The 14,081-nt window shown below is 43.8% G+C and overlaps 1 protein-coding gene across 2 annotated transcripts in view; it reads left to right on the forward strand.

The window, feature by feature from the left end:
* Positions 1 to 8,893, forward strand: part of dusp3a (dual specificity phosphatase 3a) — a 64,104-nt gene extending 55,211 nt beyond the window's left edge. For both annotated transcript variants that reach the window (XM_072487252.1, XM_072487253.1), the window contains one exon: positions 178 to 8,893. In XM_072487252.1, the coding sequence (XP_072343353.1) occupies positions 178 to 383 (206 nt within the window). In that variant the 3' untranslated portion in view covers positions 384 to 8,893. The remainder of the gene's footprint in view (positions 1 to 177) is intronic.
* Positions 8,894 to 14,081: the final 5,188 nt, after the last annotated feature.

The raw sequence follows: 14,081 nt of genomic DNA on the forward strand, positions 1-14,081 counted from the left end.
CCAAGAGCCGGTGCAGACTCGATAGGCTGAATGGCCTCCTTCTGCACTGTAAATTCTTTTTGATTTAATCATTCAATCTACTTGGCTGTCCAGGAGAATAATTGAGGCAGCAAGTTGTTTAATCGTGTTTCATTCGCTGGGCACCTGCGGCTAATTCTACCCTGTTCTCTTCCCCAGGACGGGTCTTTGTGCATTGCCGAGAAGGATACAGCCGATCGCCCACATTGGTCATCGCTTACCTCATGCTTCGACACAAGATGGATGTCAAAACAGCTCTCTTAACCGTCCGTCAGAAAAGAGAGATTGGGCCGAATGATGGATTTCTGCGACAACTCTGTCAATTAAATGAGAAACTGGTGAAGGAGGGTAAACTCAAATCTTAAATAACCGTTTTGGAAGTAGCCAGCGCCTGGTGTGAATTTACAGCTGCCTGAAATTTTATTGTACCAAATGTTGCGTGTTGAGGGTGAGGACAAAGTTTCACTGTTTCAAACCTTTCTTCAGTGGGATTGCCTTTATTTAAAGTACACTTTTTTTAATATATAAAAAAGGCACCATCAAAGTGATTTTAAAATAACATTTATAAAATTGTTACCAAATTAATTGGACCGTTTAAATCTAATTGATGCAGATTGTGATTTAGAACTTTACTGTCTTGGACTCTGGCGAATGGATATTATTAATCCAAATAAAGAGATCGGAGCAGTGGAAATAGTGTAAATGGTTGAGTGCACAGCTTCAGCACTGAGCATGTTTACTTCCAATGACAGTAACAGCCAAGGGTATTAAATGAGTATAGTAAACCCTCAAAAATTAAATATGCAGGCTGAGCTGAGACTCTTGACAAGTTAGCCCATTTGGAAAATAAATTATCAACCCCTGCATTTAGTCGCCATCATAGCTGCAGGTGTTGTCTTAACTTTCCCTGATTCCGAGCTAGTTTTCCTCCTTGTATGACTGGCTGGAGTGTAATGGGTTTCCATAACAGGCAACCAATAGATGGTTACACGTGCCCATTAGCTCATCTAAGGGAATAAGAGCGTGATCAACATTTTGCCCATGTCTGCAGGATATTTTCTCCCAACCTACACGAATCTTAAAATGTGTCAAAGTCGCTGTCCTGTAGGGGAATGAAAAAAATGTTTCCTCATAGTCACAAAAGCACAGACAGATTGTTCAGACAGTCTGTCCTTTTGGTCTTTTTACCTTCTCTGGTGGGTTTGAACTCCTTGGGCTGAAAATGATTGACCACCACACCAGTGTAATAACCTTGCTAACCAGTGAGCTCCAGCCCAGCTCTCGTGACATTTCTCGTTAGTGTTCAGTCTGCGGCTCAGTCCCCAGTTTGACATGTGAGGTGTGGTAATAATAATAATTTTTATTAGTTCACAAGTAGGCTTACATTAACACTAATGAAGTTACTGTGAAAATCTGTTCGGGTACACTGAGGGAGAATTCAGAATATCCAATTCACTTAACAAGCACGTCTTTCGAAACTTGTGGGAGGAAACCGGAGCACCCGGAGGAAACCCTCGCAGACACGAGGAGAACGTGCAGACTCCACGCAGACAGCGACCCAAGCTGGGAATTGAACCCGGGTCCCTGGCGCTGTGAAACAACAGTGCTAACCACTGTGTAGTTTAAAAGTCTCAAATCTACTGGTAAATCTGGCCCCTTTAAGTATAGCAAAGCTCATGACATCTTTGTCAGTTCAAAAAGGCTTTGCTTTCAATAGAAATAAATTGTAAAATGAGGGAGTTGGGGGGAGGGAGTTGGGGCATTTGAAGAGCCTCCTGAGGAAAGTTGAAAAGTAGCTTTGGTCCTTGCCCTATTTAACTAATTTTGAGTTTGTAAGATACTGTAATTGTTCTTATTTCTGGAAGGTGTGTGTCATCAGGACTGTAGCAAGAGGATGCTTTTCATGTTTCCAATCGTTCAAATATTTTATGACGTTAGCTGTGTATTTAGCCACATGTGAGCTGGAGGGAAATCATCGGAGCCTAGCATAACTTAAAGATGTTTGTTATTTCCAAGCGTTGCTGGTGCAATGGAAACGGGTTTGGTTGAATCTTGGGCTGAAATATTCAGTCATTTTGATCAGTCGGTCAGCCAAGAGCTTTCCTTCATTCTTCATGTGTTAAAGTTTTTGATCGCCTGACGGGTTACCGTGTTCCACCTGGTGTACAGCTGAGTCTCATAGGCCAGAAAGAGTTAGATACCAAATTTGACTGGCATGCAACCAATAGCTGCCAAATAATCGAATAGACAATTTTACATTCGGTACAGTACATAAAAAGATAGAGAAGATTTACAATAGGGATGGTGTAGTATTGTAGGTGTAGATAAAGTTGACTTAGCTGATATATTATCTGGAAGTTATCCTTACTATCCACAGGGAGAGGAATGATCTACAAGGATCCCCATTACTCGTTGCTATCTGGTTGGAAAGTATCATGCGTAGTAGATGTCAAACAAGTACAGATTCCATCTCAGCTATGATGCAATCTTTGGTCAAATAGGCTGCTGATTTTCATTGCCCCATAGCTCACAGATGAAGAATGGTTACTTGAGCAATATACCAGGGAACTGTACCCCAGAGCGACTGGTTTCAACAGGGAAAGAGAATATTTGGGATGGGGAGGGGGAGCAAACGAGAGTTAATTTGCTATTTTATTTTGCTTTTTAAAATTTATATGGCTGTCAGACTTTGATTTTTATACAGCATAGTTACCGAACTCTTAACTCACACCTGACGCTCTATACATATTTCATTGTGGGTGAAAACCAACACTGGCCTGTAGCTACCAAACACTAATTTTAGTGAAAACACTGCAAACAGTGATTGGGATCGGTTTGTGTCTTGCAAAGATCTCACCGTGACAACATATGGCCCCCTCCAGTTATCGGCCGGCAAATGTCAGATGAATGATCCCCCTTTTTTGAGCAGAGAGTAAACTGCCTTTAGACATGCAGGAACTGTAGAAAGATTAAGGAATGAACTTGATCTTGTACGATAAGTAAGTTAGGCTGCAAATGTTTTGGGGTTAGATACCAAATTTGACTTGCAGGAAACCAATAGTTAAAATGATAGAGAAGATGGGGATAATGTGGTAATTTAGGTGTGAGTATACATTTTGGAAGGTGGAGTTGCAGTGGTTATATACAAAAAGTAAATACCTTCCACAACAGTGTAGATTCCAGTCTATAGGAGCTTCATTGTGTTTACTCTTTGCACACAGGATTTATTCTACAGCATAGCCTTTGTTCTAATAGACGAAAATCGCTCATCCTTTCCAGATGAAAGAAAGAGAATGTTGAGAGTCTTCTGAAGGTCCACAAGCTCTGAGCTTCCATGTATGGCGCAACAATACTTGGGCACAAATATAAAGACAAATAAAAAAAAAAGAAAATTATATTATTCATAAAGAAAATGAAAGTTGAATGAGTGCAATGAGGTGATGTCTTGCCAAGTCCTTTTTCTTATGAAAACTGGCAGATAATTGGAATATGAATAATGGAGTTTTCACTATAACAAGTTTAAAATTTTTTTTAGAGTACCCAATTCTTTTCTTTTCCAATTAAGGGGCAATTTAGCGTGGCCAATCCAACTACCGTGCACATCTTTGGGTTGTGGGGGTGAGACCCACGCAGACACGGGGAGAATGTGCAAACTCCGCACGGACAGTGACCCGGGGCCAGGATCGAACCCGGGTCTTTGGCGCCGTGAGGCAGCAGTGCTGACCACTGCGTTACCGTGCCGCCCAGCACTATAACTAGTTAGATATTTTAGAAATGGTGAAACTGGTGCGCAAAAGAGTGAATCGGCAGCTGATTTATTTTTGCCAGTTTGTGAGCATTTTGCATTTCAAACCAAGCAACAAGAGGACTGGAAAACAAGTCTCCCTAAAGACTTTCGACTGTTATTCTGTGAACTTCATTTGCAAGAAGATCGGGCAGGGTGCAAATTCAGCGCCGATATCTGTCACACCCTTTGTTGTATTTTCATATTTGACATTAAATGGCGATTTATTCTTCTGGGCAATACTTTGGAATAAGATAACTGATGTGTGTATTCGATTGTTTTTTAAAAATAACTTATTTCAAGTAAAATTTTTGTTTTAATGGCGTGAAATTGAGACAGGGTAAGAATGGGGCGGGATTCTCCCCTAACCGACGGGGCGGGTGGTCCCGGCACCGAGGAGTGGTGTGAACCTCTCTGGTGTCGGGCTGCCTGGAAGGTGCCTTCAGGGGCTAGGCCGGCGGTGGCCGGGTTGGCGCCGCGCCAGCCGACGCCGAAGGGCTTGGCGCCATGCCAACTTGCGCCGAAGGGTCTCCGCCAGCCAGCGTGAGTCGGCGCAAGTGCGGGAGCGCCGGCATGTGCTGGCGTCATCCCAGCGCATGTGCAGGGAGGTTCTTCTCCACTCCGGCCATGGCGTACCGTTACACCGGCTGGCGCGGAGGGAACGAGTGCCCCCACGGCACAGGCCCGCCCGCGGATTGGTGGGCCCCGATCGGGGGCCAGGCCACCGTGGGGGCCCCCCCCGGGGCCAGATCCCCCCGAGGACTCCACATGCCGTCCGCAGAGCCAGGTCCCACCGGTACGGACCTGGTGTAATATACACCGGCGGGACCCGCCAAAAATGGGTGCCCACTCGGCTTATCGGGGCCCGGAGAATCGCCGGGGGGGCCACTGCCAACGGCCCCCGACCGGCGTGGCGTGATTCCCGCCCATGCTGAAAAACCGCCGCCGGAGAATCCTGCGACGGGGTGGCGGGGGGGGAGGGGGGTTTCATGCCACCCCCCCGGTGATTCCCTGGCCCGGCGGAAGGTCGGAGAATCCCGCCCCTGATATACATTTGCCTCTATATTTTCAATGTTGGGGTAATGTTCCAATTTCATTTTTGAGAACTGGTATTAAATAGACACAGATACGGTTAGAGGAATCTTAAGAGGCTTTGCCAAATTGCACTACCAAATTCTAGTGCTACCTGTCCCTCAGACCTGCAGCCTCAGGAGCTTTCCTTGAAAAGTGAAGCATTTTGATCTGGCTTCATAGCTCAGACATGGTGATTTGGAATAGTGTTGCCACACTGTTGCAGTTATGAAGAATTGTTCACCCAAGACTGGAGTTAGCCAAGTTGCCCAGGTGATGTAAGAAGAGCAAGGTTTTGCACCCATGCCGTACTAGAATGCTGCATTATGTGTTAGTAGCTGCTGCAACTTCTAATGTTACAATTTAGGTTGCAAAGGCCTACTGCGACTTATATTTATAACCTGTAAATCAATTCAGCGTAGAAGCCATGTATTTCACCAGCATTGCGGCATTAAGCAGATAACAATTCAATGGCTGGCCCAGTATATATGATTAGTATAATTGACATGTTATAAATAGGCTTGACAAGTGCATTTGAAATAAATACTTTCAGTTGCAGTCTACAGATAATACTTAATTTTATTGATATCATTTAAAGTTAAAAATGTTTGATTTTATTTCAACTTTATGTCAATAAACATACTCATCTATTTTTGCCCTCTACATGTGATCCATTTTATATTTTCCTTATTTTTCCAACTATTTATGTAACACATACTTTATAAAGTCATTTTTGATGTAGAAATGCAGGCCTTGAACTCAAGGTCTGAAAACATTAGTGCGTGAATGCTTAAAATGATTGATTCCTTTATTTTAATGGAGGTGCTAGTCTGGTTATTTTAAATTGGCTCACAACTCTCTGAGATATAAGACAGAAAAATCTGTGCAAATATTCCTACGCTAGATTAATGCTGCGTTATGTCATAGAACGTTTTCTCACTATCGTGGGATAGAAATGAGAGCTTTGCCACATTTGCAAACTAGATCCACCACATTGCTGTTTATGGGAGCTTGCTGTGCATTAATTTGCACCCTCTTTTCTTACATTGCCACAGTCATTTCACTTCAAAAGTTCTTAATTGGCTGTAAAGTGCTTTTGGAGGTCCAGTGGTTATGAAGGGTGCCATATTGTAAGTCGTCCCTGTTTCTAATACAATAAGAAGTCTTACAACACCAGGTTAAAGTCCAACAGGTTTGTTTCAAACACTAGCTTTTGGAGCACTGCCCCTTCCTCAGGTGAATGAAGAGGTAGATTCCAGAAACATATATATAGACAAATTCAAAGATGCAAGACAATGCTCAGAATGTGAGCATTCGCAGTTAATTAAGTGTTTACAGATCCAGAGATAGGGGTAACCCCAGGTTAAAGAGGTGTGAATTGTCTCAAGCCAGGACAGTTGGTAGGATTTCGCAAGCCCAGGCCAGATGGTGGGGGATGAATGTAATGCAACATGAATCCCAGGTCCCGGCTGAGGCCGCACTCATGAGTGCGGAACTTGGCTATAAGTTTCTGCTCGGCGATTCTGCGTTGTCGCGCGTCCTGAAGGCCGCCTACTCTTCATTCACCTGAGGAAGGAGCAGTGCTCCGAAAGCTAGTGTTTGAAACAAACCTGTTGGACTTTAACCTGGTGTTGGAAGACTTCTTACTGTGCTCACCCCAGTCCAACGCCGGCATCTCCACATCATGGTCTGTTTCTAATAGGCCAGATTGATGAGTACTTATCAAAGACTCAGAGTCAATTCCATTGTGCAGAGGTTCAGAAAGCTGACTCTTCTGACTGAGGCATTTAAAATAAATGTCAACAAGTGGCTTTGGGTTAGGCATCACAATCGAGAAGGTTTTCTTGGCGCTGCCAAATGATGTGGAGGAATCTCAAGCTAGTCATATTTAAATTTCACTGGATTTGGTGAGAATCCTGGATTATTATCAGCGCAATTATGTGCTGAGGATCAGTACAGATGAGGATCAGTGGGGATGAAACCAGTGACCGATATGGCAAGAGCACGCACTTTGAGGCTTTGGATCCAATTGTTGATTTTTTTTAAATGTAGTCATGGTTCGAATCATATCAGGATTGGGTTAGCTTTGTTGGTCTCTTTCTGTGTGGGTAAACACTCAATCTCCAAAACCTCGTACAATAGGCAATAGCTGGAATTGTTGCTATAATAGCACTTCGTTGTTTGGTTAACTGCAGTACCCATTGCGCTACTCAGCCTAATAGACCTGGAGGGTCCCAGCTTCTGTGCTGAGTTAATGCATCTCAGCCAAGGAGTCAATGAGGTTCTACAGCTGATCTCAGCACCTTTGGTCTAGGGTGGGGCCAACAAAATCTTCTCTTGATCTATATCCAGTGGCAGTTGTATAAGAGCAGATATGTGTGGCCATTGGCTGAAGTGGGGCCGGTTGTGACCCAACCCTCACTTTGGACAATTGGTTCAGGTACAAGTGTCCATCCATAAAACAGTAACCCAGGATGAGTCAGCATTTCCAAGAGGTGAGAAAACTGTTGAGCTGAGCAGAGTTTCCTGCACAAGAAACTTGTTGGCACGAGCTGTTTACGGTGCAAAAGAGTGGTGAATATTAGACAGGCTGTGCCTTAACTTAGTGACTTACATCTAAATTAATTAAGCAGTTCAACTCAATACAGTGTTTGATTAACTTGCCTTGATAATCTCGCAGTCGTCTTTAACTCATGCCACACACCTGTAGATTAGTGTTCCAGCGTACAAACAACTCGTTCTCCTACGATTGGGGAACCATGGAGATGCCAGCAGCCCTAACCCACATGAAAGTGAAGAAGATCAGATGAACAGGAATGGCTGGAAGAGCTGGTTATAACGAAAAGCTAACTTGGGAAATTGCTGATGGCTACTGATTAAAATGATTTCTTAATCAATTAGTATTCATAGTAAAAAAGGGAAGCGATGGAAGTTTATTTATATCGTCCTTGATTGTTGCAGTTCTACAGCATGACACACAGATTATCCAGATATGTAATATTATATGATGTATTTGAAAATGTATGTAAACGTGTTTTACATTTTTGTTGACTGTTAGTGAAGAGGGAGGACCAGTTTGTCTTCCCTTGTTGACGTTTGTTAATACTGTAACTGTAAACTGACACATATACTAAAACCACATTCCTTCATCTAACTAAAAGGAAAACAACTCTTTTTAAATTATAAATGAATGGGTCAAAGCAAAATCACTTTGAGGTCCGTAAAACTAGAAGTGCAGACAACAACTATGAGATAATTGGGACATTTTGGATTGAAGAGAATAAGAACTTAACCATCGCACTTTTCAATTGTTCTCTGCCACCCATTGACCATTTGTAGATGGCTCTTAATTATTAAAATGCTACGAGTTCAGCAGTGTAAGTGAGCCGCAGTCATATGTCAACGCAGACCCCTGAAGTAAAGGGATGATGGAATAATTGGTTATAAGTACAAATTTTTCTGTTAAAACGCTTATGAAATTTAAAAAAACTGTAGATGGTTTTAATAATGAAAATTGCTGGTCTGACTCAAGGACGCACATTGGAGGCAATAATGTGCTCGCCCACTCACTTCTGATGTGTGTAGTAATTAGACCATTCAAATTCATGTTAATATCTGTCAGTTTACAATTCAAGCCTTGGTTACTCTCGACTCTGCCTCGCTTTCTGGTAGCCTTGAAAATATTAACCATGTGGACTTTGTAATTGAAATAACATCCTTCCAATATAATGAGACACAATGAGACCATTTTGCAGCTGAAGGGGAATCCAACCATTGACTGAAATCACTCATAGGATGCTGGTGGGGATAGTCTAAATATGGTCAGATTCTGTCTTCTTGTGCTGGAAAGGTTAAGCAAAACTAGTGTAAAGGATTTTCAGGAAATTGCTGTCATTGTAGTCTAAACAGCAAAAAGAGGCTGCTCCCTACTTTGACACCCAAAGACAATGATTCTGTATGTTATATGAATGATGTGTCACAGCTACAGAAAAAATGAATATATTCTTTGACTAACTGCAATTATATTAGCCTTTTAGATTTATTTGCACTTTCCCATAACAGAGTCGAGAATACATATGCCATTCCTGAAGAAAAGGAGGTTTCCTAGTAAATAGATCCTTAATGGTGGATTTGTTGTGCTTGCATTCAAAAAAAATTATTTGTTCACGGGATGTGGGCATCGCTGGCTGGGCCTACATTAATTGCCCATCCCTATTTGCCCTAAACAGAGTGGCTCGCTAGGCCAATTCAGAGGGCATTTAAGAATCAACCACATTGCTGTGGGTCTGGAGTCACATGTAGGCCAGACCAGTTAAGGACAACAGTGAACCAGATGGATTTTTACGCCAATTGACAATGGTTGCATGAGCAGCATCAGGGGCGGGATTCTCTGTTCCTGAGGCTAAGAGTTGACGCCGTCGGAAACGCCATTGCGTTTCTCAACAGCGTCAACACGGCCTCAGGATCAGCAATTCTGGCCCCTACAGGGGGCCAGCACGGCGCGGGAGTGGTTTACGCCGCACCCGCTGCTGATCCGGCGTGGAATGGGCGACGGGGGATGCACGCATCTCCTGCATGCGCGGTGTCTCCCTTTTCCGCGCTGGCCCCGACGCAACATGGCGCAGGAGTACAGGGGCCGGCGCGGAAGAAAGGAGGCCGGGAGACAGAGAGGCCGGCCCGCTGATCGGTGGGCCCCGATCGCGGGCCAGGCCACATCGGAGCCCCCCCCCAGGGGTTGGACCCCCCCCCACACGCCGCCATCCGACCCTTTAACACTGAGTTCCCGCCGGCTGAGAGCAGCTGTGGATGGCGGCGATGGGACTCTGCGTTTCCACGACGGCCGCTCGGTCCATCCCGGCCCGAGAATCGGCGGGCCAGCCGTGTAGAGCGGCCCGCGACCGGCGCCACGCCAACCACGCCGGCGCCATTGGCGCCGATTCTCCGCAGAGTCGGGGCGACGTGGCACAATTTGCGCCGGTTGCAGGGATTCCCCAGCCCGGCCCCGGGCTCAGAGAATCACGCCCCAGACTTTTAATTCAAGATTTGTATTGAATTCAAATTTCAATATCTGCCATTGTAAGATTTTAACTCATGTCCCCAGAGCATTATCCTGGGTCTCTGGATCACTAGTCAAATATTCCTGAAGAAAAGGAAGCGTCCCAGTAAATAGATCCATTGCCTTCTCTAAATTTAGATGAACGTACGTTACACTTTGCTCAATTCTATTTGCTAATCCCATATCTTGATTCAATGGGATTGCTTATTTTAGGTAGTGAAATGTTAACTCTAGGATTAACATTCCATTTATCCATTTTAATTTTCTCTCCAGAATCCTGATCGAATATTGTAGACGATTGACAGCTCCACCAAATTTTGAGTCAGATTAGTTTCCTGTTTACACCAGTGTTTGGTTTACAATGGAGTGAGGCCATTTTTAACAGATGTTAGAATAAATATACAGAAGTAGAAGACTAGAACTTGAGAAGCAGGAGCAGGTACAGTCCTTTGAGCCTGCTCCACCATTCGGTAAGATCATGGCCGATCTGATCGTCGCCTTCACTCCACTTTCCTTCCTGTTCCCTACAACCCTTGACTTCCCGAAAATTCAAGAATCTGTGCAACTCAGCCTTCCATGTATTCAATGGCTCAGCCTCCAGATTTTCCTGGGGCAGAGAATTCCAAAGGTTCACAGCAAGATACAGGGTATATCACCGCCCCTCTTTCCTCCACCCCATACAAGACAATTGATGGCCATTATTGATAAACAAGTAATAAAAATGAAAGGCCGGAAGTTGAGTGATCAGTTCCTGCCTAAATAATATTCTGCTACAGGCTATAAGGCCAGTGCTGATGGTCAACTTGCAAGGCAGAATGTTTTACACATAAAATTGATATCTTTGAAACTGCTGAGGTGATTGCTTTTGTGGATGTTATGTTGGGTTTCAGGTCCGGCAGCTCAGTCTGTCCTACCCTCCTACATTAAAATGGCTTACATGAAGAAATTTCTGTCTGGATCGTTAAATGCTTTGGTTAATTCTGTTAATTGGTTAAAATCTGAAATTAAAACCGAATGCTTGGAGCATTTGGAAAAAAGAGTTTAATGTTTCAGGTCATTGAATGCTGGAAATATTCAGCAGGTCTGGCAACATTTCGGAAGAGAAAAACAGTGTTGTTGGCCACTGCGGGGCTGGAAATTCCCACCTGAATTCAACGGACCTTTGGCTGGTCCGTAAAATTTTCCATCCCGCCTGCAACAATTCCTGCCACAGCAGGGACTGGAAATTCCCGACCAATTTTTCAGGTCTGTGACCTCTCATCAAAGCTGGGATCGGAAAGGTCACTGTTTCTGTTCTCCTCGGCCGATGTCAGGCGTGCTGAGTATCCCCAGCACTTTCTGCTTTTATTTCAGATTTCCAGCATCTGCAGCATTTTGCTTTCGATTCAGGTTATTGACCTTTGATTAGAAACACATTTACGCGTTTGGGTGGGTTAATTACAAAGACTAATGAACGCACAAGAGTCACCACCCATAAAATTTCAATTGTGTCACGGCAATTTTTTAAAAATGAGATATCGTTTGGAAATCAGAATGAGATTAACTAAATTTTGGAATTCATCAATGTTTCATTATCCTATTCTTCATTATGTCAGCAAAAAGTATTTAAATAAAACTCCAACATTGAGTTTTTATTATCCTTACCCTGTGTGCCAATGATTATCATAGAATTTACAATGCAGAAGGAGGCCATTCGGCCCATCGAGTCTGCACCGGCTCTTGGAAAGAGCACCCTACCCAAGGTCAACACCTCCACCCTATCCCCATAAGCCAGTAACCCCACCCAACACTAAGGGCAATTTTGGACACTAAGGGCAATTTATCATGGCCAATCCACCTAACCTGCACATCTTTGGACTGTGGGAGGAAACCGGAGCACCCGGAGGAAACCCACGCATACACGGGGAGGATGTGCAGACTCCGCACAGACAGTGACCCAAGCCGGAATCGAACCTGAGACCCTGGAGCTGTGAAGCAATTGTGCTATTCACAATGCTACCGTGCTGTGTTAATGGATCAATATAGTCATGAGACCCCCTGAAGAAGTGAGACTTATTTATATTCAGCACATGGTCATGGATAAGATGTACTGGCATCAGTGTTACCTCTGGTCGTTTTGAAGTCAATGTTTTCAGAGAGTTATGAATACATCTTGTAAAGCAGAGAAATTCCTCAACAATGGCTTCGGTCAGAGCTGGATGAGATGATGGCGATGAAGATGACAGGGGCGAATTGAGTCGAATTCTGCAAGAGCGAGGGGGGAGAATTTCCTTCCAAGTTGCTGCCCTACAGCCTCGAGGTAACTTCAGCTGATCAGTTCGCAAATTGAACTCCTTTGGGGGGGCAATGCTGATGTTCAAATGCCTCTGAAGATTCTTAACTGCGTCAGCACCAACAACTGCAGTGATGGCACCAAATGCACTCGTGGCAATGTTTCATTTTTATTTTCAAAGAGCAATAAAATGTCAATGTATTTGGTCAACAGAAAACAAACTGTGCTGTAGAACCAAACTATCTGCAGCATCCCGGGCATATTTCCAGAATAGACATAACTCCCCTTTTGAAAACACTGAAGCACTTTGGGTTTGATCCTTACTTGGGGAAGCCAACCCATTACGGAGTGAATCAATGGTTTGAATTCGGAGGTCAAATATGAGGAACTGTTCTTCTGACACATTTTTAAAAATAAATTTAGATTACCCAATTCATTTTCTCCAATTAAGGGGCAGTTTAGCGTGGCCTGGCCAATCCAATTATTCTGCACATCTTGGGTTGTGGGGGAGAATGTGCAAACTCCACACAGACAGTGACCCAGAGCCGGGATCAAACCTGGTACCTCAGCGCCATGAGGCAGCAGTGCTGTCCACTGTGCCACCGTGCTGCCCTTGTTCTTTTGATACTTGAATGATAAAATCTAGGAGCAAGCCCCACCTTACATTTGGCTGTATCCCTCATACTCTTTCTCCTCTCCCTCAGGCTAGAAACATTGTTTTAAAAAAAGGAGGTGTTACAATTGTTTTGGACCCAGTGCATGTTATTTTGTACATGTATAGTTTTGCTGCCATTATTCTTCATACATGCAAGGAAAAAAATCATTTTTTCCACTCACAGCTGGCTTCCATAACACCTCACTTTACATTGATATGATTGAAGAACAAATCCTGCCTTTCACTGGGAGAAAATCCAAGAATTGGCCTGATGTCTTGTTTAAGCAAACCTTGAGTGAAATTCCCAGAACCAGCCTGCTGATTCTGATCTAAATTTTCCACACAGTCACACTCGACAGACAGAAAATCTTTTTCTTTGCCATTTAGTTCTTGGGGCTGTGCAGGATTGAAGTCTGTCCAGCACTCTTTCAGGATTTTGTGGAAGGGAATTGATCTTAATCTTCATCTCTTTCAGTCTTATTTTTCAGGTGGCAACCACAACTACCGCCTCACAGATTTCCACTTGGCTTCAGTTTGGCTGCAGACCCCATCGCAGGCCTCTTTCAAAGATTGTTTGCTGAATTATTATCTTCTAGATATGTGTGAATAAAATCTATATGAACTTCCAGAAAACAGGGCTTGTTTTACTTTGCAGGTAGGGCAAATTTCAAAAGGTTAGGATAGAAGCAAATTGGGGCAGCATGGTGGTGCAGTGGTTAGCACTGCTGCTTCATGGCACTAAAGACCTGGGTTCGGCCCCGGTCTCGAGTCACTGTCCGTGTAGAGTTTGCACATTCCGTGTCTGCGTGGGTCTCACCTCCGCAACCCAAAGATGTGCAGGATAGGTGGATTTGCCATGGTAATTTGCCCCTTAATTGTAATTTTTCTTTAAAATCTGAAGACAAAAAGGACATAAGCAACTCCCCTGCTTCCCAAATAGTTTATAACAATACTCAATGTAATCCCAACACGTTATATTGCTATACTTTAAAATTCCAATTAAGGAGCAATTTAATGTGGTCAATCCACTTATCCTGCACATCTTTAGATTGTGAGGGTGAGACCCATGCAGACACGGGGAGAATGTGCAAACTCCACACAGACAGTGACCCAGGGCCGAGATCGAACCCGGGTCATCAGCGCCGTGAAGCAGCAGTGCTAACCACTGCACCACCGTGTTATATTGGATAAGTCTGAAGTGTATGCATTCTGCAAACAAAATATC

The sequence above is a fragment of the Scyliorhinus torazame genome, chromosome 21, assembly GCF_047496885.1.
Source record: "Scyliorhinus torazame isolate Kashiwa2021f chromosome 21, sScyTor2.1, whole genome shotgun sequence".
In the NCBI taxonomy this organism is placed as follows: domain Eukaryota; kingdom Metazoa; phylum Chordata; class Chondrichthyes; order Carcharhiniformes; family Scyliorhinidae; genus Scyliorhinus; species Scyliorhinus torazame.